The 27,699-nt window shown below is 38.3% G+C and overlaps 1 protein-coding gene across 2 annotated transcripts in view; it reads right to left on the bottom strand.

The window, feature by feature from the left end:
• The window catches only part of ZFYVE9 (zinc finger FYVE-type containing 9), a 173,014-nt gene that overhangs the window by 2,587 nt on the left and 142,728 nt on the right, over window positions 1-27,699 (bottom strand). For both annotated transcript variants that reach the window (XM_081816939.1, XM_081816940.1), the window contains 5 exons: window positions 25,790-25,894; window positions 9,841-9,991; window positions 7,076-7,156; window positions 4,539-4,701; window positions 1,508-1,613 (listed from right to left, as the gene is read on the bottom strand). In XM_081816939.1, coding sequence (XP_081673065.1) covers window positions 1,508-1,613; window positions 4,539-4,701; window positions 7,076-7,156; window positions 9,841-9,991; window positions 25,790-25,894 — 606 coding nt within the window. The remainder of the gene's footprint in view (window positions 1-1,507; window positions 1,614-4,538; window positions 4,702-7,075; window positions 7,157-9,840; window positions 9,992-25,789; window positions 25,895-27,699) is intronic.

Below are 27,699 nucleotides of genomic sequence, written 5' to 3'. Positions count from 1 at the left end.
CACAAGGCCATGCCACTGCTGAGGCGAGAACTGTGTGCACTAGACAGAATGAGAAGCACAGCAAAATTGGGACTGAGAGACATGAGTCCTAGTCACATAAAGGAGGGTCATGAGCAAGTCCTTTGACTTCTTAATGCCCAATTACACCTTTAAAACAGCCCCTGCCCTCCCTGGTTATTGTAAATGATATAAAAGCATAATATAGAAGATACAGATACGCAAATACACAATGCTTATATATACCACCCCCTCGCTTACTGCTTGGTGGCTTACGCTAAGAGTACTACAAAGGGGGCAGCCCAGAAGCACTAGTGCACTAGTGAGAAAAGCATCATGAAATGATGAGTAGAACTCTGCAGTGGGCATCAGAAGACCTCTGGCCCCTGCTATGCCAGGCCTCTGCGCCTGTTTCCTCATTATGCAAATGAGATGGGTCACACTGTTACCTCACTGGATTACTGGGGAGCAAAAGGGAGGGAGAAGAGGTCAAACTACTTGTAAGAGATAACGAGTTTCACAGGGTCCAGACTGCACTACTTGAAATGTGTCAAAGGGACAATCATTACAAAGCAAGCTGCTAAGACCACTGAGCTGCAATATGAAAACACTGAGCCTGGTGGTGGTACGAAGGGTAAGTTATTTGGAACAAAAGCTCAAGAAATAGAGAACCAGGTTCTAGTTTCTTGCTCTCATGAACCAGCTGTGTGAACTTAGGTAGCATCGAACCTCTCTTGGCCTGAATTACCTTGTGTGTAAAATGGAAAAGCTAGAAGTCACAGATTTTTTTTTTTTAAATTAAGACTTTTAAAGCTGCAAGGAATTCTAGAAGTCTTATAATTTAATGTTTTATTTTATGGAGGAGTATAACTCAGGTTCAAAACAAATTAAGAGACCTACAACTTACCTGTTTATTCTCAGAGAATAAACTTCCTGATTTGTCTGAGATGTACACGCATACAGGGTCCCTGCCCTGATCCTCTCACTCCCAGTTAGCCTCTCATACAGCTTTCAGGTAAAGGAACGTACAGTGGAAAAGAGCTTGGGAGTTGGCTGGATCTGGGTTTGAAGCAGAACTTTACCCTTACTTGTTTGCCTTGTAATCTCGGACAAGGTACTGAGTCTCTGAGCTTTAGTTTTCTTATTGGTGAAATAAGCCTATTTTTTAAAGACTGTGTTATCCAAGATACTTTTAACTGTGAGTACAGCATTCTGAAGAATACAGCAAAGATGGTATATACTACTCAGAGAAGCATCCTTCTTGAATTCTAATCCAAACAAATCTCTAAAAGCTCATTCATAAAAAGTAAGAGAAATCAGATTGCTACAGGTTATGCTCGGTGGCATTTCTTCCTGGAGAGCTAAGATAGGCCAGAGGGAATTGGAGTATCGAAGGTAAACAGAGACATTTTCTCTTCTTATTCTCCAGAATCAGCCCACAGTGTGTCTCTGAACCTTGCAAAAAGTTGTGCTCAAAGGGAATCAAGGATGCCAAGTTTCATTTCCTTACCTCTGTCCATCTGATGACTTTTCCATTTGCTTTATACTCCGATCCATGGAATATCTTCACACTTGTTATAGACTCCATGGACTTCCCATCTATAGGACTTATAACACTACAGTAGAGGCAAAGGAAAGAGATGGAAGCAGGTCTTCAAGTTAGAAGAACCACTTCTCTTATCAAGTCTTGCTACTAATTACACTGGAAGCTTTGTTGAACACATCTGTTTGTACAACATATCACGGTAAGAAGACACTGCACAAAAATGTACATGAATAGAGCTCTCATGGGAGGAGCCTATGCACTGAAATAATTCAAAGAACACATATAAAAAAGAGCCATGATTCCAGGAGTTGGTTCTTTCAATGTAAAAAAAACTATCTATTCAAACCTGCTCTCTTCTTCCAGCATTCCTTCCCAAATTCAGTGAGTGCATGGCCACCCATCCAAGCTTGCTCTCCCCTCTGCTGTCACACACTCTGCTCCTGACCATGATAACACTCACACGTTTGCATATCTGCCTAACAAATGAACTTCTTAAGGGGAGGGAATATGATACACTCACCTCTGTATGCTGTATTCCCAGGTCTGACACACTGCTTGGAATGCAGGAGTTTAATATTTATTGATTAAAAGAATTATTTGACCAAGTATGTTAATTATAACAGTGCTGGTGTGAGCTCATGAGCAAGTATTTATATTATTATTACAACAAATTCCCTTTAGTGCTAAATTATCACTCCTAGATTCCTGAATGGAAAGGCCACTTTTTATAGTAATTTCCTCTCCAAAATATAGCAAGCATAAATAGGTAGAGAGTCACACTTATTCTGATGAGCATTCAAAATAATTGTCACAAAGATTCTAAACTCTTCCTAACAATTTTCAAACCTATTTATGTTTTTTAATCTCTATGTAAAAAGATAAAATTGAACTTAAACTTCAATATCAGGGATTCATTTCACTCACCTGAATTAAAATTATTTAAACAACACTGAAATTAATTTCCAACTCATGAAACAACAGTATCAAAAAATGGAACTCTTGGGGTGCCTCGGTGGTACGTGGGTTCAGCGTCAGACTCTTGACTTCGTCTCAGGTTATGATCTTGTAGTCGTGAGACTGAGCCCCACGTTGGGCTCCATGCTCAGTGCAGAGTCTGCTTCAGATTCTTTCTCCCTCTTCCCCCTCTCTACTCACATGCTCTCTAAGATGAATAAATAAAATCTTTTTTTTTTTAAAGGGCACTCTTAGTTGATTAGAGTATTTTGAGAGAGGAAATCCAGACACTGAGGGACAAGCTGGAAAGCATTCAATTTATACACTACACACTAAACTCCTGAATTCGAGAGCCTTCCCTAACTAGTTCTTGTCCTGTTTTCTAAGATGCTGTCACTGTCACTTGCTGTAGGAAGGGGCAACCTGCTTGTTATTAGTTACTGCTATCTTATGGCATCAGATTTTCCAGATTATCAATCTTTTGGTCCTAATAACCATGTTCATTTCCAACTATATTAGATAATTCAACACAAATTGATTTTGAAATTAAAATTTCCAGTGAAGTATGAGAAGATAAAGGGCTATTTGTAAAATAGGGAAATGTACTCATTGTTTTAGAAATTGCTTCTTTTTGTTCAATAACAAAAGTTTTAAGAGATTTTTTGGGGCACCTGGGTGGCTCAGTCGTTAAGCATCTGCCTTCGGCTCAGGTCTCATGATCCCAGGGTCCTGGGATAGAGCCCCACATCAGGCTCCCTGCTCAGCGGGAAGCCTGCTTCTCCCTCTCCCACTCCCCCTGCTTGTGTTCCCTCTCTTGCTGTCTCTCTCTCTGTCAAATAAATAAAATCTAAAAAAAAAAAAAAGATGAAAGAACAGCAAGAACAAACGTCTGAGGGCAGAAGTAGAGTCAATGTGTTCAGGCAAGAAGGCAGGTGTTGCTTCTGTGAGGTAAGAGGGTGGGCGGATTGTGTGAGGTCATATAAGTTGAAAAATACTTTGGCTTTTACCCTGAATGATACTGGAAGCCAGTGGTAGGTTCTGAGCCAAGAAGGGACATTGCTCTGGCTGCTGGATTAGAAACAGATTAGGTTGGGGGGCAGGAGGAGTTGAAGACTAGAAACAAGCAAGCCAACTGAAAGGCTACTGTAATAATCCAGACCAAATGATGGTGGCCTGAACCAGGATGGTGGCCGGAGAGGTAGTAGGATTCTGGATACATGTTGAAGTAAAATATAACAGGATATATAAAATATATGCTATAAAATAGAACAGTACCAGGATTTACCATTGGGGTAGGTGTAGGGTGTAAGAGAAAAAGAAGTGTCAAAGATGACTCCAAAGTTTTGGCTTGAGCCCTCAGAGTAGAGTTGCCATATACTGGGAAAGAGTATAGGACTTGAAGCCCAAGGAGGTGGTTTTAAGTCCTAGCCCTGCCACTTCCTGGCTCTGTGGAGTCACTGAGCCTTTAGGTGCTTATTTACTCGGTAATATGGCAAAAACAACACTAGTTATTATCTCAAATGAAATAATGTTAGCAAAAGGGCTTTCTTTTTATAAAACCACAAAAGGCTTAGGTTATTACTATTATGTTGATAACTTTAGAGGATTGTTTTGTTTCATCAACTCCTTCCCTCCACCCTTCTTCAAAAATATGCAGAGACGGGGCGCCTGGGTGGCTCAGTCGTTAAGCGTCTGCCTTCCGCTCAGGTCATGATCCCAGGGTCCTGGGATCGAGCCCCGCATCGGGCTCCCTGCTCAGCGGGAAGCCTGCTTCTCCCTCTCCCACTCCCTCTGCTTGTGTTCCCTCTCTCGCTGTGTCTCTCTGTCAAATAAATAAAATCTTTAAAAAAAAAAAAAATATGCAGAGAAACTCCTTCAGAAATTAAGCCAAGAAACTAGAAATTTAAAATCTTATGTTACATATATCCAAAGCAGTCCTTTCTCTTTGGGCTTTCAGTAAAGTTATAAACACCAGCGTAGACAAAACCCAGAGCCAAGTCCATAACTAAATGCCACAAGAGGGAAAGTCCTCTGCATTTACCCCTTGTTGACTTTCTTGTCATCATCCACCCACTGGATGTAGATGTGCTCCTGGGGATCCTCAGCGTCTGCCTTGCCGCAGGTGATGGTGAAGTCCTTCATGTCTCGCAGTGCCTGCCTCAAGGCATCCATGTTCTCTGCTGTGATCTGGACCATAACGCCATCTGAGAATCAGCACCAAGATAATACAGATGGAAACAACGCAAAGCCAGGGAGAGGGGCAGATGAATCACGGTACCTAACAAATCCTTTTAGGATTAAATGTAAAACTCTGCGCTGCTCTCTAAAGCTGACAGATATAAAGAGGTTCTGTTCTTTGAGCTGAATCTCTTACTTCTGAGAGTGCTATGAGGACAAACACCAGATGGCTTCTGCTTAAAAACTCACCTGTTGATTTCACTTCAGACACAACTGAGTTTCTCCTAAGACCGCTCAAAGGGAAAATGTACACTTGCTCACATCCCCCTTCTGGACTGATAGAACTGTTTTCACTCTTGCATTTATCATGCTCTAATCATATTTATGTGTTTGCACCCCTGTCTCTCTCACCTTACTGTGACTGCCCGGCATACAATGAATGCCCAGGAAATGTTTGTTAAATAAGTCACTGAGTAAACAACAGTAGTAGGAGAAGGAATAAATCCATTCACTGGCAGCAGTAAGGCAAACCTACCACATGTGTTTCACATGAGCCACCTTGTAGCCAACACATGGCAACTATTTTTGGCCTGCTACCTACCCAAATCAAAGGCAAACACTGAAATTCAGGGTGAAATTTGTCACGTGTTGAGCAATTACCCGGCTTCATTGACACAAAATTTCATCAACTAAGATAATTTCATAAAAGCTTCAATAAAAATTTCATAAATAGGCTGCCAACTGTTCAACTGACACAGTGAAATATAAGACCTAAGGAATTCCCAATCCAAAGACACAGACATAACTTTTAAACACAATACTTTGCATTATAATGATCTGTGTCAGTTCAAATTATCATTTCCACAACATTTAAAGGGTGTTTTTTTAATCATCTTTGTCAAGATACAATTTCAAATGTAGTCAAGACTTGATCACAAAGGCATTAGTCACTTAGGACCAATGACTGTTTAACTCCTAGATTTCTTAACAATTTCTTAACAGCATGCTTCTGCTTTGTAAAGTTGTGAAATTTAGTTGTAAAATATTAATGTACTTTGCTCTTCACTAGTTGTTTTACCAAGCTTACCAATAAAGGAGGTCAAAGCCAGTATCTATTAACACAGGTAACACTGTCTCTGTATTTCAGTTAACACACTGGACTCCAGCTTTCAGACAGGGCGCTGGAGGAAAGCTACTGTGGAAATGAAAACCTGTCAGCATGTGCAGCTGATGGTACCTTCCAAAGGTCACCATGGTATCTCCCTTCTCACATGTTTTCTCACAATGCTTCCTTCCCATTTCCCCATTAAGAAGTGGAGTCTAAATCCTCCTCTCTTGAACCTGGGAAGGCTTATGACTACTTCCAACACTACAGTCTGGTGGAAGTGACATCGTGTGACTTTCGAGACTGGGTATTAAGAAGCAACCTGGCTTCTGCCTTTTGCTAGAACACATGCTGCAGTAAGAAGTCCAGCTACCGCAAGGCCACCAAGGCATGCTAAGGAGTCAAAGTGTGAGTACTTCAGTCTCCACTCCTAGTCTTTAAATCAACCCAAGCCAGGCCCCAGACATGTGAGTGAACAAACCTTCAGATAATTCGAGCCCCCAGCTATCAAGTCATCCCAATTGAGGCCCTAGACATCCCTGTACTACCTTGTCAAGATTCCTGACCCAGAGGAACATTTTAAAATAGTTGCTTTAACCATTAAGTTCTGGGTAAATTTGTCATGCAACAAGACTAACCAGATCCAAAGTAACCAGATCAAAATATAGGAAGAGTCAAATGACAAAGAAAATAAACAGTATGCTCATTAGTCTTTCATTAACTCTCATTTAATTAGCTTTTGTCAGGATATGTGTCATGTCTAATCTAATTACAGCAAACCAGCAGCAAGTGCATCCCATTCTGTACCCCAAATGATGACTGCAGCACTCTTGTGAGTTAAGGCAGACTGAACTTCATCTACATATTTACAGATTTGAGCCCAATGATATATTTGAACTCAGACTATGTCCCCTTGGGTACCCTATCCCAGAGCTCTGAAAGGCCATCTCTTAATTTTTATGTCACTGTCCCATGATATCTCTACCACTTACTCCCTTCTTTGGAGAATTAATTAGCTTAAGAGTAAGATGCTATTGAATACATAATAGGAGTCAGGAATCTACTGTAGAAGTATCATGGTTTGACTTAACATCCTTGCTTTTTATTTTTTTAAATTATTATTATTATCATTTATGTAAGCTCTATGCCCAACACGGGGCTTGAACTTAGGACCCTGAGATCAAGAGTCGCATGTTCTACCGACTGAGCCAGCCAGGCACTCCAACATCCCTTGCTTTTTAGTTGTATAATTAGGATTGAACTAATACACATGCAGTAAATAACTTACTCTTTACCTTCCACAATACTGGATTTGGCAAGATATCCGGAAGAAGATTTCAGAGCGCCGCTGAACACAAAGAAACTGGCACCAGTCACTAAAACAGAATATAAATAGTTCAGTGTAGATCTGGAGATACAAAGACTAAGAACAATAATGAAATATTTGATAGCTGGTAACTCCAACCATCATCATACAGAAAACAAAAAATATCAACTCTATACACCACAATATACAAGTAACCAATAATTCTGATGCTTATGATACCTTTGGGAATGAAGTTTTAAGATACACTCCCTCATTTTGTTTTCCTCTCCCTCCAATCAAGAATTAAAGAATCTTACAAGCAAAGAAATCTTAGTGGTCAAGTCTAGGGCTTGGCAAACTACAACCTGTTTGGCCTGCAGCCTGTTTTTGTAAATAAAATTTTATTGGAACACAGTCATGTCCACTCATTTGCATACTGTCTGTGGCAGTTTTTGAAGTATGACAGAGTTGAGTAACTGGTAACAAAGACCACAGGCTTGTGGGCACCTGGGTGGCTCAGTTGGTTAAGCGACTGCCTTCAGCTCAGGTCATGATCCTGGAGTCCCTGGATCGGGTCCCGCATCGGGCTCCCTGCTCGGCAGGGAGCCTGCTTCTCCCTCTGACCCTCCCCCCTCTCATGTGCTCTCTCTCTCTCATTCTCTCTGTCTCAAATAAATAAATAAAATCTTTAAAAAAAAAAAAAAAAAAGACCACAGGCTTGCAACGCCTAAAATATTTATCACCCAGGCATTCACAGAAAAAGTTTGCTGACCCCAATCTAATACCTTTTTTTTTTAACTTTTATTTTTTTTAAGATTTTATTTATTTATTTGACAGAGAGAGACACAGCGAGAGAGGGAACACAAGCAGGGGGAGTGGGAGAGGGAGAAGCAGGCTTCTCGCTAAGCAGGGAGCCCGATGCAGGGCTTGATCCCAGGACTCTGGGATCATGACCTGAGCCGAAGGCAGACACTTAACGACCAAGCCACCCAGGCACCCCAATACTTTTTTTTTTTAGATAAAATACATTTTGAAGATGGAGATATGGTTGGCAACCATTTTACTGACCTAGTGCAGTTCTTTAAAAAAAAAAAAAAACTTTTTAAAAGACAAACACCTGTTACCATTATCTCTTCATAAAAGAAAGGACATGTAATCATATTTAACTTTAAGAGTATTTCACTATGCCCCTCCACATCTTTTTTTTTTCCTTAAGATTTTATTTTTTTAAAGTAATCTCCACACCCAACATGGGCCTCGAACTTAAAACACGGAGATCAACAGTTGCATGCTCCACCGACTGAGCCAGCCAGGAGCCCCTATGCTCCTCCACATCTTAAATTGGACTAAGTAATCCAACTTCCTGCCCACTGGCCCTGCAATATCTCTAACAGGTGGACATCCAGCTTTATCAAAGACTCCTAGGGATAAGGAGTCCACAATGGCACAAGGCAGCCCATTCTACTTCTGGATAACTCTCGGCTTTACTCAAATTGAGTCCAGATCTAGATTCCTGTAACTTTCACCCAATGGTGCTGGTTCTGGCCTTTTGTAGCTCTAGAAAACAAATTGAATCTTATTTCCACATACTAGAAAACCTTAAAAATAGAGATAGCTATTTTTCACCCTCTTCCAATCTAGACTTTTCCAGATTAAACATGTATAGTTTATTCAAAAAATCTTCTTTTGACATAGTTTCCAAATTTTTCACAGGCCTTGAATCATCCTCTAAAGAACCTCCAGTTTTATCAATGGATATCATCAATTACATTAATGATATCCAGAACTTAATTCAAATATTCTAGGTATCATCTGACTAATAGAGAGCATTGTGGACTTATCACCTACCTTATTTTGGATATCATATTGAATATACATGTGACAAAGACCTTTTATGCCTTTACTAAACAACCGATTGGAAAAACATACTGGAGACAGTGACCTATATCACTGTCAGCCAGAGAAGTAAAGCATACCAGAGAAAGCTAGTTATGGGAGATATTCTGAGGAAAAACAAGATTCCTAGTCAAATTTGGGAAGGGCCAGGCACTACCTTCCTTTTGGAAAATTATAATATACATCAGCCTGTTAAAGGCTCTGAAAAGTCCTGTAGTAAAGAAATCTGTTTAAATTTGTTTAACCCAGGATTTCACAGTTTAATGTATTATATAAGACTTTCACTTACGTATTTTTTAAAATCATAGAATCTGATAAGACACCTTAAGAAATGCCACCATAAGCAATGATTCTTAAATTTCAAAACATTTGAACACAGCACCTTGTTAAAAAAACAAATTCTAATTTAGCAGATTTGGGGTATAGATTCTTCATTTCTAACAATCTCCTAAGTGATGAGGCCACACTATGAGTACCACTGAACCAAGAAGCCTTCTTTCAGAATCCAGTCAACCTATTAATTAACAGTCTTCAGATATGGTCATTCAACAAGCTTCAAATCTACCTAAGCATATTCTAAGGGGCCTAGTCTCCTACCTTCAAATATCAATTCTGGCCCTGCCAATATCCTGAGGCAGTATTTTCAAAATGTTCCCTTTATTAGTAGAGATCCCATTTGCAACTCTGAGTCTGGCTACTTGGGGAGTCAATGTAATCTTGGGAGAATAAGCTTGGAAAGGTTAATTTCATCAAATTGTTTGTGGCCACCTAGCTAGACTGTGAGAGTTATGGGTCTGAGATATCAAACTTTCCAAGTCCAGTACAATTCTTACCATGTCAGTCAGCTCAAATACTCACCCTTTCTGGGCTGGTTGTGAATGCTGATAGCCTGGGTCTGATAGTTTCCATCATCATTCTGTACACATACAAGATGAGAGTCTGCCTTCTCATTGAAGCAGGCACCTCCTGCCAGGACATGCTCATTGGACTTGTTCATGGCTTTCATCATCTGCAATCAAAGAAGAGGGTTAGCTTTCTTATTCTGCAAAAAATGGACATTTTTTTTTGGTCTGGCACAGCACAACTCTTTTACCTCAAAGACAAAAAACAATAATGAAAAATCAGTCACCATTTGGAAAAAAAATCAACATATACAAAAATTCCCTGTATACTTTATAGGTGATCTGTATTATAACCTAAGTAAGCACATGACATATTTTGCATTCATCTTTTTGGTATTTTTGTTGCTGCTCTGAACTCAAGTAACATTAGTTTAGCTAATTACAGTAACTTCTCCTATCCACTGTATTCTCTGAGGATATATACACTGAAATTCTAAGTCAAAAGAATATTCCATATGTAAGTGCATCTGCCCTCTTTTCCCATATCCAAACAAAGGAATGTTTTCCTCTAGAAATATATAAACTCCATTACTTAATTTTACTAATTTATGTTTGAAATCATCAATGAAATCACTTACTAATATGTTGCTTTGTTTTATTTTTTCCAAGTTTTTATTTAAATTCCAGTGAGTTAACATACAGTGTAATATTAGTTTCAGGAGAAGTTACACTTACATACAACACCTAGTGCTCATCATAAAAAGTGCCCCCCTTAATACCCATCTCCCATTTAACCCATTCCCCTGCCAACCTCCCCTCCAGCAACCCTCAGTTTGTTCTCTATAGTTAAGAGTCTGTTTTATGGTTTGCCTCTTTTCCCCCCTATATTCATCTGTTTCATTTCTTAAATTCCAGATATGAGTGAAATCATATGGTATTTGTCTTCCTCTGACTTATTTCACTTAGCATAATACACTCTAGTTCCATTCACATCATTGCAAATGGCAAGATTTCATTGTTTTGTTTTTTTTTTGATGGCTGTGCAAATATTCCATTGTATATATATACCACATCTTCTTTATCCATTCATCAGCTGATGGACATCTGGGCTCTTTCCATAATTTGGCTATTGTTGATAATGCTGCTATAAACATCGGGGTGCATCTGCCCCTTTGAAACAGTAACTTTGTATCCTTTGGGTAAATACTTAGTAGTGATATTGCTGGGTTGTAGGGTAGTTTTATTTTCAACTTTTGAGGAATCTCCATACTGTCTTCCAGAGTAGCTGCACCAGTTTGCATTCCCACCAACAGTGCAAGAGGGTTCCCCTTTCTCCACATCCTTGCCAACATCTGTTGTTTCCTGTGTTGCTAATTTTAGCCATTCTGACTGGTGTGAGGTGGTATATCTCATTGTAGTTCTGATTTGTATTTCTATGATGAGTGATGTTGAGTATCTTTTCATTTGTCTGTTAGCCATCTGGATGTCTTCTTTGGAAAAATGTATGTTCTTGTCTTCTGCCTATTTCTTAACTGGATTATTTGTTTTTTGGGTGTTGAGTTCGGTTAAGTTTTTTTTTTTTTAAGATTTTATTTATTTATTTGACAGAGAGAGACACAGCGAGAGAGGGAACACAAGCAGGGGGAGGGTGAGAGGGAGAAGCAGGCCCCCTGCTAAGCAGGGAGCCCGATGTGGGGCTTTATCCCAGGACCCTGGGATCATGACCTGAGCCGAAAGCAGACGCTTAACGACTGAGCCACCCAGGCGCCCTGAGTTCGGTAAGTTCTTTATAGATTCTGGACACTAACTCTATCAGATATGTCATTTGCAAACATCTTCTCCCATTCCAAAGGTTGCCTTTTAGTTTTGTTGATTATTTCCTTTGCTGTGCAGAAGCCTTTTATCTTGATGAAGTCCTAATAGTTCATTTTTGCTTTTGTTTCCCTTGCCTCTGGAAACTTACCTAGTAAGAAGCTGCTACGGCCAATGTCAAAGAGGTTGCTGCCTGTGTTCTCCTCTAGGATTTTGATGGTTTCCTGTCTCACATTTAAGTCTTTAATCCATTTTGAATTTATATTTGTGTATGGTGTAAGAAAGTGGTACAGTTTCATTCTTCTGCATGTTTCTGTCCAGTTTTCACAGCACCATTTGTTGAAGAGATGGTCTTTTTTCCATAGCTAATATAATCTTCAATGGGGAAAAGTTAAGAGCTTTTCCTTTAGGGTCAAGAATAAGACAGGAATATCCACTCTCATCATTGTTATTTAACATAATACTGGAAGTCTTAGACTCAGCAATCAGACAACAAAAAGAAACAAAAGGCATCCAAATTGGCAAGGAAGAAGTCAAACTTTCATTATTTTCAGATGACATGATATTCCATGTAGAAAGCCTGAAAGACTCCACCAAAAAATTTTTAGAACTGATACACGAATTCAGCAAAGTTGCTATAAAACCAACATTCAGAAATCTGTTACATTTCTACACACCAATAATGAAGCAGCAGAAGGAGAAATCAAGGAATCGATCCCATATACAATTGCACCAAAAACCATAAGATACCTAGGAATAAACCTAACCAAAGAGGTAAAAGATCCATACTCTGAAAACTATAGAACACTTATGAAAGAAATTGAAGATGACACAAAGAAATGGAAAAGCATTCCATGCTCATGGATTGGAAGAACAAATATTGTTAAAATGTCCATACTACCCAAAGCAATCTACATATTTAATGCAATCCTTATCAAAATGCCACCAGCATTTTTCACAGAGCTAGAGCAATCCTAAAATGTGCATGGAACCACAAAAGACCCCCAATAGCCAAAGCAATCTTGAAAAAGAAAATGAAAGCTGGCGGCATCATAATTCCGGACTTCAAGCTCTATTACAAAGCTGTCATCATCAAGACAGCATGGTACAGGCACAAAAACAGGCACATAGATCAATGGAACAGAATAGAGAGCCCAGAAATGGACCCTCAACTCTATGGTCAACTAATCTTTGACAAAGCAGGAAAGAGTATCTAATGGAAAGAAGACTCTTCAATAAATGCTTTGTTCTTATCAAATGATTTAAGATAATAACTCTGAACCTAAACTGAAAAAACAGGCCACCATTTTGTATCTAGTAAGCAAATCTGAACTTACATTATCTTGGTGCTGAACTCTGGCTTCTAATTGAAACAGGATAGTGATAATTTGTTTTTTCGTTCCCATGTCCACCTTTCTGATTCAATCCTTTAAATGGCTTTAACCTTTCAAAAACCTAGTCCAAAACTTCTGTTTTACTCCCCTCTTCCTCTTACATTACAAACTGCAGTACTACAGTGTGAAAAATACCAGATGAGTGTTCTGATGCCTTTTATATTCCTGTATCAACACACTCAAAACAAAATAATGTGAGGTGAAATTCACATACATAAAATTAACCACTTCAAAGTGAACAATTCAGTGGCATCTAATACATTCACAATGCTGTGCAATAATAACCTTTATCTAGTTCCAAAACACTTCCATCACTCCAAAGTAAAAAACCTTCCTCTAACTGGTTTCTTCCCACTCCCCAATCCTAACCACCAATCTGCATTCTGTATGATTTTATTCTGGCTATTTCACACAAATGGGACCATATAATACATGACCATTGTGTCTGGCTTCTTTCACTTACATAATGTTCTGGAAGCTCATCTATGGTGTAGCATGTATCAGTACTTCACTTCTTTTTATGGCTGAATAATACTCCATGTGTTTGTATGTGTGTGTGTACACACACACACACACACACACATACAATATACACCTACATATACATGCATCAGAGTTTGTTTATCCATCCATCCATCCATGCACATTTCGGCTATGCTCACCTTTTGACTACTGTGAATAGTGCTACTATAAATGTATGTGTGGATGTACTTATTTGGGTAAATATTTTCAGTTCTTTGGGGTATATGCCTGGAGGTGGAATCGCAGGGCCATGCAGTAATTCTACGTCTAACTTTTTGAGGAGTTGCCAAACTGTTTTTCACAGTGGATGAACCATTTTTTATACTTTCACCAACAACATACAAGGGGCCCAATTTCTCTACATCCTTGCTGACACTTATTTTCTGTTGTGGTTTTATAGCCATCCTAGTAGGTGTGAAGCAGTGCCTCATTGTAGTTTTGATTTGCATTTCCCTAATGACTAATGATGTTAAGCATCTTTTCATTTGCTTGTTGGCCATCTGAATATCTTCTTTGAAGAAATGTCTATTTAAGTCCTTTGCCATTGGGCGCCTGGGTGGCTCAGTTGGTTAAGTGACTGCCTTCGGCTCAGGTCATGATCCTGGAGTCCCTGGATTGAGTCCCGCATCGGGCTCCCTGCTCGGCAGGGAGTCTGCTTCTCCCTCTGACCCTCCCGACCCTCCCCCCTCTCATGCTCTCTCTCTCTCAATCTCTCTCTCTCAAATAAATAAATAAAATCTTTAAAAAATAATAATAATAAGTCCTTTGCCATTAATTTTTTTTAAAAAAAAGATTTTATTTAGGAGTGCCTGGGTGACTCAGTCAGTTAAGCAGCTGCCTTCGGCTCAGGTCATGATCCCAGGGTCTTGGGATCGAGCCCTGTGTTGGGCTCCATGCTCAGTGGGGAACATGTTTCTCCCTCTCCCTTTGCCTCTACCGCCCCGCTCATGCTTTCTCTCACTCTCTCTCTCAAGTATCTCTCAAATATACTTATTTGAGAGAGAGAAAGCAAGCAAGCAGGGGGAGGGGCAGAGGGAGGAGAGGATCTCAAGCAGATTCCATGCTGAGAGCCCCATGAGCGGTTGGATCCCACAACCCCGAGATCATGACCTGAGCTGAAACCTAGAGTCAGACACTCAACCGACTGAGCCACCCAGGTCCCCCAAGTCCACTACCCATTTTTTAAAAATACACAGTGTTTTATTAGTTTCAGGTGTACAATATAGTGATTCAACAATTCCATATATCACCCAGCGCTCATCACAAGTGCACTCCTTTATCCTCATCACCTATTTAACCTACATCCCACCCATGTCCCCTCTGGTAACCATCAGTTTGTTCCCTGTTCTCTATAATTAAGAGTCTGTTTTTTCATTTGTTTCTTTCTTTTCCCCCCTCTTTGCTCATCTCTGTGAAGTAGGGATACAATTTCATTCTTTTACATGTGGAAATCCAGTTGTCCTCACACCATTTGCTGAAGGCTATTCATTCATCATTAAATGGTCTTGGCACCCTTGTCAAAATCAACTGACCATAAATGTATAGATTTATTTCTGGATTCTTAAGTCTGTTCCATGCTAGTACCACACTATTTTGATTACTGTAGTCTTGCAGTAAGTTTTGAAATTGGGAAGTGTGACTCCTCCAAATTTGTTCTTATACAAGATTATTTTGGCTTTGGAGGCCCTTGCAGTTCCAAAAGAATTTGAGTACTGGCTTCCTCTTTTCTGGAAAAAAAAAAAAAAAAGGCCACTGGAATTTTGATAGGGATTGCACTGGATCTGTAGATCCACTCTGAATAATACTGACACCTTAACAATACTAAGTCTTCCAATCCATGAACATGAGATGCCTTCCCATTTATTTAGGTTTTCTTCATTTCTTTCAGCAATGTTTTGTAGTTTTCTTTTACCTCCTTGGTTAAATTTATTCCTAGATATTATATCAATACAATTCTAAGATATCATCATCTCCTGGCTTTACTTTTTTATATTTATAACTCTTGCAGAGTTAGTGTCTTAATATTTTACTGTATCACCAGAAGCATCCAAATAATAACTGAATATTCCTCTCACACTGATATTTATCAACCTCATTAATTCAAACCACTTCTGTCAGAGTTTTCCAAAGATTACTCTTAAGTAAATTTTCTGCAAACAGGATAAGTCAGTAGGAAGATTCCTATTTAGCAAAGTCAACTAAAACACTAATTTAGGTTCTCATTTGCAATTTACATTTGTATCACATGAAGAAACTGATATAATCACATAGAATTTTTTTTTAAAGTAAACTCTATCCCCAAAATGGGGCTCAAACACAAGATCCCGAGATCAAGAGTCGAATGCTCTACTGACTGAGCCAGTCAGGTGCTCCCACATAGCAATTTTAAAGAATGTTATATCTATCATTTTTTCCAAATCATTAGGGTAAAGTGATTTCTAACTTTGTCTACACTAAGAAGATTAAGAAATATTCTCAATTCAGACATTCTAAATAAATTAGCTAGCTTCTAAGAAATAATTTCCCCAGATGTCAATTTCAAGCCAAATGAGGTAAACAAACTTCATACTTCTTTATAAATGAACAGTTTTACCTTTTTTTTTTTAAGATTTTATTTATTTATTTGACAGAGAGAGAGATAGCAAGAGCAGGAGCACAAGCAGGGGGAATGGGAGAGGGAGAAGCAGGATTCCCGCTGAGCGGGGAGCCCAATGTGGGGCTCGATCCCAGGACCCTGGAATCATGACCTGAGCCAAAGGCAGCTGTTTAATGACTCAGCCACCCAGGTGCCCCCACTTTTACCTTCTTAAAATCATGCTCATTTACACCAAGAGAAGAGTTTCCCAAATATTCAAAAGACTTTGCTGACCATAAAATGTTACATTTGTCATATGATGATATAATACTCAACTTTCTAGTTGTGCTATTTCTCTGCTCTATCGATTCAAACTCTGTAGTATCTCCTCTATATATCCCTATCTTCCCCAGAGTTCAAGATACAACTACCTCTTTTCTGGACATCATAATAACCTTATAACTGGTTTTTCTGCAGTCAGTCTCTGTCAATTCTGATCCATTCCACACAATGTTTCCATAATTACCAAAGCACAGTGCTGATCATGTCAATCTTTTCTACCCTGTCCTCTGCTCAAAATAACTAGCTTCCCATGCTTTTACTCCAAACCAACTTTCCTGTCTTGCTTCCCTTCCTACCATATCCTTATTTGCAGGACTACTTCTTTTTTTTTTTTAAAGATTTTTTTTATTTATTTGAGAGAGAGAGAATGAGGGACAGAGAGCATGAGAGGGAGGAGGGTCAGAGGGAGAAGCAGACTCCCAGCTGAGTAGGGAGCCCGATGCGGGACTCGATCCCGGGACTCCAGGATCATGACCTGAGCCGAAGGCAGTCGCTTAACCAACTGAGCCACCCAGGCGCCCTGCAGGACTACTTCTTGATGTGCTACCATTTCCCATCTCTGAGCTCTTTAGCCTTCCCTTTCATCCCCCGTATCCAAGCATCTGAAAACACTACCCCCCCAAAACAAGGCCTAGTAAAAATACCAATTCCTGCATGTAGCCTTCTTTAATTCCCAGACACCAATGTGACTGCTTCCTTCTTTGAACTGCCATAGCACACTGTTTGTACTTCTTATACTGCATCATCAACATTCAGCTTTGGATTATGATTAAGAGCAAGGACACAAGCCAGACTGCCGGCATTTCCTGGCTTTGCCCCTAACTCTGTGTGTGCCCTTGGGCAAGTTACTTGATTTCTCTGCATCTCAGTTGCCTCCTCTGTAGAGAGGATAATAAAAGTAACTATTTCATACAGTTGAGAGTTAAATAAATAAAAAGTGCTTAGAACAGCACCAGAACATAATAAGTACTGATGAAGTGTTTGCAAATAAAATTTGTATGCTTGTTTCCTCCACTTTGCTTGTAAAATTGTAAAGCAACCTAAAAATCAGGAGCAAGTAATTCAACCAAGTACCTCTTAGGAGATAATGGGATACAGACCCTTCCTAAGTGCTCACGAATTAGTGAAAATGACATACTGATAAAAGGCAAGGCCACAATTGCTGTGACAACAGTATGTGCAAAACAGCTAACATCTGTGGAGTGTCAACCTCAAGCCAGGAACTGAGCTAAATGCTACCCGGGTCTTACCTCAAAAGGGGGAGACGAACCATGAGAGACTATGGACTCTGAGAAACAAACTGAGGGTTTTAGAGGGGAGGGGGATGGGGGGATGGGTCAGCCTGGTGATGGGTATTAAAGAGGGAACGTTCTGCATGGAGCACTGGGTGTTATACGTAAACAATGAATCATGGAACACTACGTCAAAAACTAATGATGTAATGTATGGTGATTAACATAACATAATAAAATGAAACTTAAAAAAAAGACTATTTTAACATATCAAGTGAAGCAGTACAGAAGCTTTATCTTCCTGTGTTTCCCACCCCCGGAGTTTAACCATCCACGAAGATAATCCTTAAAAGCCAGTTAAAAGAATACAATTCTAGGAATGATTGTGTTGAAGGAATGGGTAAATTTTTTTGGTTCACATACAATTACAGTGTCACATAGATTAGGTACCTAATAAAATAAGTTTTAACGATTTAATTCTATACACATTTATCAAGTGATTGACAATGACTTTAGGTAGAAAGATACTGCGGAGACATGGAAAATTTATGAAAGCACTGCACCAGAGATACAATGAAGAATGAAAGATACACTCTCTGCCCTCAGGGGACTCAAAATTCAGAGCAGAAGGGGTTTCATATTCATCGGCTATACCAGTAAACAGAAGAAAGAGCGATACTGTCTGGGGGATGGAGAATTCTAGGAAGGTTTCCTAAAAGGTAAAACATTTTCATTGGCTATGAAATCAGGTACAAAGGAAGAACACTTTGGATAAAGAGAAAACCATGAGTGAAGGAACAGAAATAGAACTGAATTGAGTAATGATGGAACAGGGAAGAATATCCTTTCCTGGAGATATTCTGGAACAATATAAATATCCTTCCCATCAGCTGGAGTTCAACTGTGTCCAGAAGCTAGCACCCATGTTCAAGTCCTGTGGTACATTCCCTCTAAACCTACTTTGTTGGAGGTTTTTATCATGAGTAGATGTTGTACTTTGTCAAATGCTTTTTCTGCATCTAATTGAAGTGATATGATTTTTATCCTTTCTCTTGTTGATGTGATATATCACATTGATTGATTTATGAATATTGAACCACCTTTGCATCCCAGGAATAAATCCTACTTGATCATGGTGAATAATTTTTTTTTTTGGTTAATAATTTTTTTAATCTATTGTTGAATTTGCAACTCCTTTCATTTTTTTGAAAAAAGGACTATCAAACAGATTTTGGGGACATCTGTTCTTGCTAGTGCTACAATGAACCTTTGAAATTATGCTTTTGTAAGTTCACATTTCTCTGAAGAATATGTGTAGCCTTGAATTAAAATAAACCAAAACTCCTATTTTAGTATCGTAGAGTGGGAAGGAATCTCAAGAGGCCATTCAGCCTAAATTATACTAGATGGGGAATTGTACAGACATATAATTTCACAGACTCTTGCATTATATTACAACCAACATAAATTTCTCTATTCCTTGGTACTGAATAAAGGATTAACAAAACTTTGAGACTTGAGATTTTTGATACTAGGTTAATTTTTTGGCTCTATTCCCACGGTGACCTGGTAACAGTTTGAATGTCCACTACATTACTTTAAAAAAAAATTGGTATTTTACAATTATAGTTAAAATTGACAAAATGTACATATTTAAAACGTATAATCTGATGAATTGTGACATGTGTATACTCCCATAAAAACAGCATTTGAAATCACTCTCTACTCTTCCATTGACCTATACATATATATTTACAGCAAAATAATACCGTCTTGATTATTCTACCTTTAAAATAAGCCTTAAGATTAGTTGGTGTAACTCCTTGAATTATGTTCTTTTTCCAAAGTTGTTTTGGCTAGGGGCACCTGAGTGGCTCAGTCAGTTAAGCATCTGCCTTCAGCTCAGGTCATGATCCCAGGGTCCTGGGATCGAGCCCTGCATCGGGCTCCCTGCTCAGCAGGAAGTCGGCTTCTCACTCTTCCTCTGACCCTCCACTTCCCCCAACCCCTCATTCATGCTCTCGCTCTCAAATAAATAAAATCTTAAAAAAAAAAAAAAGTTGTTTTAGCTATTCTAGGTTCCTTGTATCTCCACATAAATTTTAGAATCAGCACCTCAATTTTTTTTTAAAGATTATTTATTTGACAGAGAGAGACTGCAAGAGAGGGAACACAAGCGGGGGAGTGGGAGAGGGAGAAGCAGGCTTTCCTGCGGAGCGGGGAGCCCGATGCGGGGCTCGATCCCAGGACTCTGGGATCATGACCTGAGCCGAAGGCAAATGCTTAACAACTGAGCCACCCAGGTGTCCTCCTTTAACACTTCTTATACAATAGGTCTACTGGTAATAGATTCTTTTAGCTCTTATATTTCTGAAAAGGCATTTTGCTTTTTGAAACATTTTTACTGGGTATAAGTTGATGGTTTTTTTCCAGTACATTAAAGATTTACTGTACTGTCTTACGGCTTGAATTGTTTTGATAAGTAGTCTGCTGTCATTCTTGTAATTGTTCCTCAGCATATAATGTGGATTTTTTTTCTCTAGTTGCTTTTAAGGTTCTTTAGCTCTGGTGTTCAGCAGTTTGATTAAGATAACTATAATGTTCCTTAATGTAGTTCTCATGTTTTCTGCAACTAGAATTCATTGAGCTTCTTGAATATATGGGTTTAATACTTCTAATTTATAAAATTTTTCATCACTGAGTTTTCAAATATTTGTTGTTTACTCACTTCTTCTCTCCTATGAGGACTTCAATTATAGTGCTAGGCCAACTAACATCTCCCACAGTTCAATCATGTGCTGTTCATTTAATTTTTTTTTTAAAGATTTTATTTATTTATTCATAAGAGACAGAGAGAGAGAGACAGAGGGAGAAGCAGGCTCCCCACTGAGCCGGGAGCCTGATGGGGTACTCGATCCCAGGACCCTGGGATCATGACCTGAGCCAAAGGCAGACGCTTAACCATGTGAGCCACCCAGATGCCCATGTTCATTTAATTTTTAAGTCTTTTCTCTTTGTGTCTCATTTTGGATAGTTTCTATTGCTATGTTTTTAAATTTACTAATTCCTTCTTCAGCAGTGTCTAATCTACCATTAATTTCATCCAGCATATTTTTCATTTCATTGTCATTTTCATTTCTTGAAGTCTGATTTGGGTCTTTTTGATATTTTCCATGTCTGTCCTTAACATGCTTGTGCCTTGATCGTATTCAAAGCCTTTCTCTTAAGCTTGATAGGTAGGATCAGGGCAGCCTGAACTTATAGATAACTTGGCTCAGTAGGAATAATCTGCCCCTAGTTCACTCTAGTTGGTAAGAATACAAACTATGCCTGGCCCTGTGGGAATTGTTTTACATGTATCCTTCCAGTGCTTTTCTCACATACATACACTGATTAGTAGTCAGCTGAAGATACAGTGGGAACCTCCTATATATCTCCATAGTTCTTTTATTTCCAGTAATCTGGTTTGCAAATTCTAGCCATCATGACCTCCCTACATTCTCAACTCTCTCTTCAACCCAGGGAGACCTTTAGGTTCAGTATGGGTTTCCCTTACCTGCACGATGGCCTGGAAACACCAGACAGTAAAGTAGGGCAATCACAGAGCTCAACTTCTCTGTCCCACTGCCCTTTTTCTTTCTTTTTTTAACTTATTTTTTTTGAAGTTTAGCTATTTAAAGTGGACCTGTGTGTGAATGTGCCAGAACTGCTATAACAATGTATCACAAAGTGGATGTGGCTTAAACAACAGAAATTTATTGTCTCACAGTTCTGGAGGCTCTAAGTCCAAAATCAAAATGTTGGCAGAACTGGTTCCATCTGAGGGCTATAAAAGAAGGATTTGTTCTGGGCTTCTCTCCTTGACTTGTAGGTGGTCATCTTCTCCTTATGTCTCTCTACATCATCTTCCCTTTGTGAGTGTCTGGGTCCAAATTTCCCCTTCTTATAAGGACATCAGTTATACTGGATTAGGGCTCATTCTAATGGCTTCATTTTAATTTGATTACCTCTGTAAGGCCCTAAAGTTAGCCCTAAAGTCATACTGATAACTGTTAAAATGATGTCTATAAAAATCAGTTTAGTATAGTGGCTAGGAGTAAGGACATTGGAATCAGACTGCCTGGGTTTGATTATGGCTTCACCACCTGCTAGTTCTATGCCTTAATATCCTCATCTATTAAAAGGAATTGAACATACTAATCTCACATAGATAGTGTAAAAATATATAGTTCCTGCTACATAGTATACCTTCAATAAATGTTATAACTAAACACATGTTAGTTAATACAATGATCAAAATAATCTCATCATTGTAACATGAGTAGGGTTACCTAAACCAACAGAGAGCTTGAGTGGCCTTGATGAAGGAGATCAGAGAATTTATATACAAAGACTACTTCATTTATTAAATTTTCTATGCTGTCAGGAGTACTGTCTTCTAGCTTTCTAAGCTTAAAATCTTTCCTTAGTGGCCTCCTCTCTCCACAGTTTACATACAGCTGCCAAAACTCAGGTTTCTAAAGCTCCCTTTGATTAAGTCACTTCTCTGCTTTAGAACCTATACAATCTATTTACAGATTATCATATTAAACTCTAGATTCCTTTGCCTGATTTCTGAAGGCCTTTGAAAACCCAGCAGTCTCTTTGTACAACTTTACTGTCTACTTTAGCCTCTTCTTCACTGGGCAGGTTGTTGTCTTCTATCTTCCTTTCAAAACATGTCCATTCCTGGTGCTTTCCTGCCTTTTTTTCTGCAGGCCTTCTATCACCCTTTTCACTTGTTATTTTCCACCCTTCTCTTTCTCGTGCCTAAACATCATTCACTGTCCATTTCAAATCTTTTATTAATTTACACTTTAAGACATTTACATGAACATTTACAAACCTGTCCTACATGGAACATGCTGCTCTGGCTGTTAGGATTCAGGATCAACAGGAAATAAAGGAACATTCCTGACTGCTCCATTTACTAGAGCTCTCCTTTCTCTAAACTTTTAGTAAACTTACATAAGTTTCAGCACTTGTTTTCACATTGTTTTATCTATACTAGTTCTGTTTCATGTCTTCATTCAATAGATATTTCTCGTGCAATTACTCTTAACTAGGCCGTCTGCTAATGATACAGTGGTAAACAAGACAGACATAGTTCCTCATTGAAATAAGTCTGAAGAAGGAATTACAAATATAATGAGCATTACACACACAGTATGTGTAGAATTCTAGAGATGTTTATAACAGGGAGAGTCACCCCAGTTGTGAGATAACTAAAAGCTTATCTATCATCTAAGCTGACACCTGAAAAATGAGTGAGAGGCAGGTAATGAACAGGGAAAGTGTGCATCAATAAGGAAACAGCTTGTGCAAAGGCTTAGAGCAAAAGAGAACACAGTCTAGAAAATAAGGAAGACTATGGGTATCAATAAAGAAAAGTAAATAAAAGGAAAAATGGAATATTATCATGAGTAAATAATATATAAGAAATTACTTTTTTTCAACTACAAGGTGAAGAATTATTACCAATACAATTCAGATGTCCAAGACTGAGAGAGAAACACTGAACTGAATTGAAATAAACAAACATAAAATATGAGTTGAAATAAAAATTGAATTAGAAGGGAAGTCATTCTGCTAAATCAAATAAGAAAAATAAGTAATATACAGTTGGTAAATTTTATTGAAAATGAAATACAATAAACAAGAAGAAATACAGTTACTGTTTTTGAAAAAAGATATCTGAACCTGCACAACCATAAACCTAGGAGGCAGATAAAGACAGGTAATATGAATGGCAGTTGTTGTCATAAATGTCCTAGGTCAGTACTGAAATAACTATGGAGGCCTCATAGCTCTTTACAGATATACTTTTATAAACAGATCCAATTCCCAAGCACCATCTTGCAAACACCAAGGATAGCAATGTTTATTACCTGCTTGAAGAGGACATCTGATTATCTTACTTCTGGACAATAAGCTCCCAGAAGGCAAGCATCATGTTCTTAACTCATCTTTGTATTTCATATCACAGAATATATTTAATAAATGTTTGTGAAATAAAAAATAAAAGTTCAAATTTGAGAAATAAATGTGTTTTCAAAGCATATCTCTTTTAAGATTATTTAGGGCACAAATTATACAAAAAATCAGTTCATTTTAAAGATTTGGCACTACCTAGCCTAGTCTATTACTATTTGATATTCCAAGGTAGGACTATCTAATAGATTAAAAACTGCTAATTGTATCACAGAAAAAAATAAAGCACACATTCTAGCTACTATTTTCTACAGTCCTGAAAAAAGCCATTGCATTAAAGGCCATGGGTAAAAGCTTTCTTCACATAGGTCATTCTCATAAAATTCATTCTCCTGAGTTTATAAATCCAGTAAGACATTTACGTGATTCTAAGTGAAAGTATAAAATGTTTGAGTGTACAAATAAATGATGAATAAGTGGCTGAATGAAGGGGAAAAAAAGAAAGGAGGAAAAAAATGAAAAAAAGAGAGGGAAGGAGGCAATTCACTTTATACCAAGAAATAGTGGAAGGAGATATTGGGGACTTACCATCCTTCTAATAAAATAACAAATTTTGGGATGCCTGGGTGGCTCAGTCAGTTAAGCATCTGCGTTCGGCTCAGGTCATGATCCCAGGGTCCTGAGATGGAGTCCCACATTGGGCTCCTTGCTCAGTGGGGAGCCTTCTCCCTCTCCCTCTGCCTGCCACTCCCCCTGGTTGTGTGCATGTGCAAACACGCATGCTCGTGCTCTCTCTCTCAGACAAATAAATTAAATCTTTAAAGATAATAAAATAACAAATTTTAACCATTATTATATCAAACTAAGTTTCAAAATAACATTTTTCTTTTAAACCATATGATTACTGTTGGACATTTTACAACTAATTTTAAGAAACTTTTGAATTTAAGAAAGACTTTTTTCTTGCCATTTGCAATGACATGGATGGAACTAGAGGGGAGGGTGTTATAGTAAGCGAAATAAATCAATCAGAGAAAGACTATTATATGATCTCACTGATACATGGAATTTAAGAAACAAAACAGAGGATCATAGGGGAAGAGAGGGAAAAAATAAAACAAGACTAAATCAGAGAGGGAGACAAACAATAAGAGACTTTTAATCTTAGGAAATAAACTGAGGGTTGCTGGAGGGGAGGGGGTTAGGGGGGATCAGGTAACTGGGAGATGGACATTAAGGAGAGCACGTGATGTAATGAGCAATGGGTATTATATAAGACTGATGAATCACTGAACTCTACTTCTGAAACTAATAATACATTATATGTTAATTGAATTTAAATTTTAAAAAAAGAAAAAAGAATTACTGACCTTCCACTAAATCTGCATTTTAATAGGTTCAAAACCTGCAACTAAAGCCACTCTGATCAACTAAAGAATCTTAAGCAGCCACCGAAGAGAAATACAGAAAGCTGAGAATTCCCAGGACAAAATGGGTGGAGGACTTTAGCTCCAAATTCCTTGCTTCTAACAACATTTTTTTTTTAACAATAAAGTATTTTTATGAAAAAAAAAAAAGACTTCACATAGCACATAGGCAAAGAGCACTGTTTACATAATTCTGTAATGTGTGTATAGAATGCAAAATTTCATTATAGTTATAAAATACAGCTTAATCCAAAATGCAACCATTTATTTGCTTTTGAAACCTTACTTAAAATTCATTTCAGGAGTTAATGCTTAAATGTTAAGTATTGTCAAAAATAATATATACTTACAAGAAGAGGGAAAAATGAAAAGATCCCACCACTAATGTTACAGATACACAGTTAATTTTATACCTTAATCGAAATGCAAATATATAACTGATTTTCATGGTATCAAAAGCACAATCAATGACACAACTAATTACTAAATAAATCACAAACCTAACATCTTGATTTTCTGTCATGAAATTCCTCATCACTGATCTAAGTCATATAGTATTATGAACTGACTTCACTGTCAATTAAAAAATGAAATTTGTATATATATAATATATATTTATATATAATCATGTATTTTTCATTTTTACTTGTGTATTTAACAATGAAAAGTATGCCTTCGTGGTAAATCTTACCTCATTGTATCTGTTGCTGGGAATTTTGATACTGGTTTTCCGAACTTCCATATCAATCACCAAACCTTGAACTACTGGCAATGTATACTGGTAATTTCTGAAGTCCTGGGAAAAAGCAGATTGAAGTGGAATAAAGAATTCATCAATGGCAGGATGTGATTTATAGTCATAAAAGAGGCACAAATGGAAAGAATGTAAAAATTAAAACATCTCATTAATTTAAATAATAAGGAAATGTTTAATGAAAACCCTAATGTGTATATTCTACCTCTCTAATTAGACTGTAAATTCTCATAAGGAAGTAGACCTAACAGTCTCATATACACCTTAAATACAATATTAAACAAATATTTGAATGCTTATTAACTCTGCTTTAACACCACTTAACATTTTCTATATTTGTTAACTGTCTCCTCCCTCTAAAGTAAGCTCCAAAGAGGATAGGGACTACCCTACTAAAGAGGGTAGGTACTCTCACTTGTTTCCTTCTTGTTATATCCCAAATGCCTGGAACAGCCTAGGCACTCAATGAATATTTGTAGGGTAAAACATATACACATGCACACACCACATCCAGTGTTGCTGAAGCAACGTGAGCAAGAGTGGTAGGAGTTCTGGTCAAAGTGACAGCACAAAGCTAGATTTCACAGAGTTTTGTAGGCCACCCTAAGGACCTTTGCCTTTAGTGTGAGAAGGTTTTGACCTACTTTAACAGATCTCTCTGACTTCTCTGTAAAGAATAGCCAGAAAGGGAACAAGGATAGAAGAAAGGAGATCAGATAAACATATAAAAATAATTCAGGCAAGAGACAGTGATAACTTGGACCAAAGTGTTAACAGTTCAAAAGGTGGTGAGAAGTTATCAGATTCTAGATATATTCTGAAGAGGTAACTGATAATATCCGTCACTGGATTGAATGTGGAAAAAAAGAGAATCAAAGATGATTCTGAATTATATTGACTGGTCAATTATAAGACTGTATTGCCATTTACTGAGAGGCAGAACATGATGGGAGGGGAAAGTGGCAAGTCAGAAGTCTGCAGAAGAACCAAGAAAGAAAGGTGTCCTAGAAGCTAAGAAAAGAAAATGTACAGATACTGGTAAGCTGTTGGATGGAACGGTGTGAAAACTGTCTTCTGACTACTTCTATTAACTCAGGGAAATTGGGGCTGAGTCATCAGCTGAAAGTGAGAAAAGGAGAAGAGGCACTGGAAATTTGAGAAAACATGAGAATAGGAATGTGTTATGGACCAGGAAACATTGCCAGGTAAGTCTGAGAGCCTCTTTAATGGTACTGGTCATGAATCTAAAGTGAGACCAGTGAATAGGCTACTCTTTTTGTCTTCATCCACATTCAGGCCTGGATAAAGTTATCAATGAAGGAAGAAGTAGATCCATACACGTATGGTCAATTGACCTTTTTTTTTTTTTTAAGATTTTATTTATTTATTTTAGAGAGAGAAAGAGTGTGAGCAGGGGGAGAATCTCTGCATGGAGCCCCATGAGAGGCTTGATCTTAGGACCCTGAGATCATGACCTGAGCTGAAACCAAGAGTCAGTTGTGGGACGCCTGGGTGGCTCAGGCCACTACTAGAGGCTCAGTCCGTTAAGTGTCTGCCTTCGGCTCAGGTCATGATCCCAGGGTCCTGGGATCAAGCCCTGCATCGGGCTCTCTGCTCAGTGGAGAGCCTGCTTCTCCCTCTGCCTGCTACTTCCCCTGCTTGTGTATGCTCTCTCTCTCTCTTTCTCTCTGATAAATAAATAAAATCTTAAAAAAAAAAATAGTCAGTTGCTTTGACTGAGCCACCCAGGTGCCCCAACTGACTTTTTTTTTTTTTTAAAGATTTTATTTATTTATGTGAGAGAGAGAATGAGAGAGAGAGAGCATGAGAGGGGGGCGGGTCAGAGG

Source organism: Leptonychotes weddellii, chromosome 4 (genome assembly GCF_054177405.1).
Source record: "Leptonychotes weddellii isolate Sample4059 chromosome 4, ASM5417740v2, whole genome shotgun sequence".
Taxonomy (NCBI): domain Eukaryota; kingdom Metazoa; phylum Chordata; class Mammalia; order Carnivora; family Phocidae; genus Leptonychotes; species Leptonychotes weddellii.
This window is presented reverse-complemented; position numbering and strand designations above follow the sequence as displayed.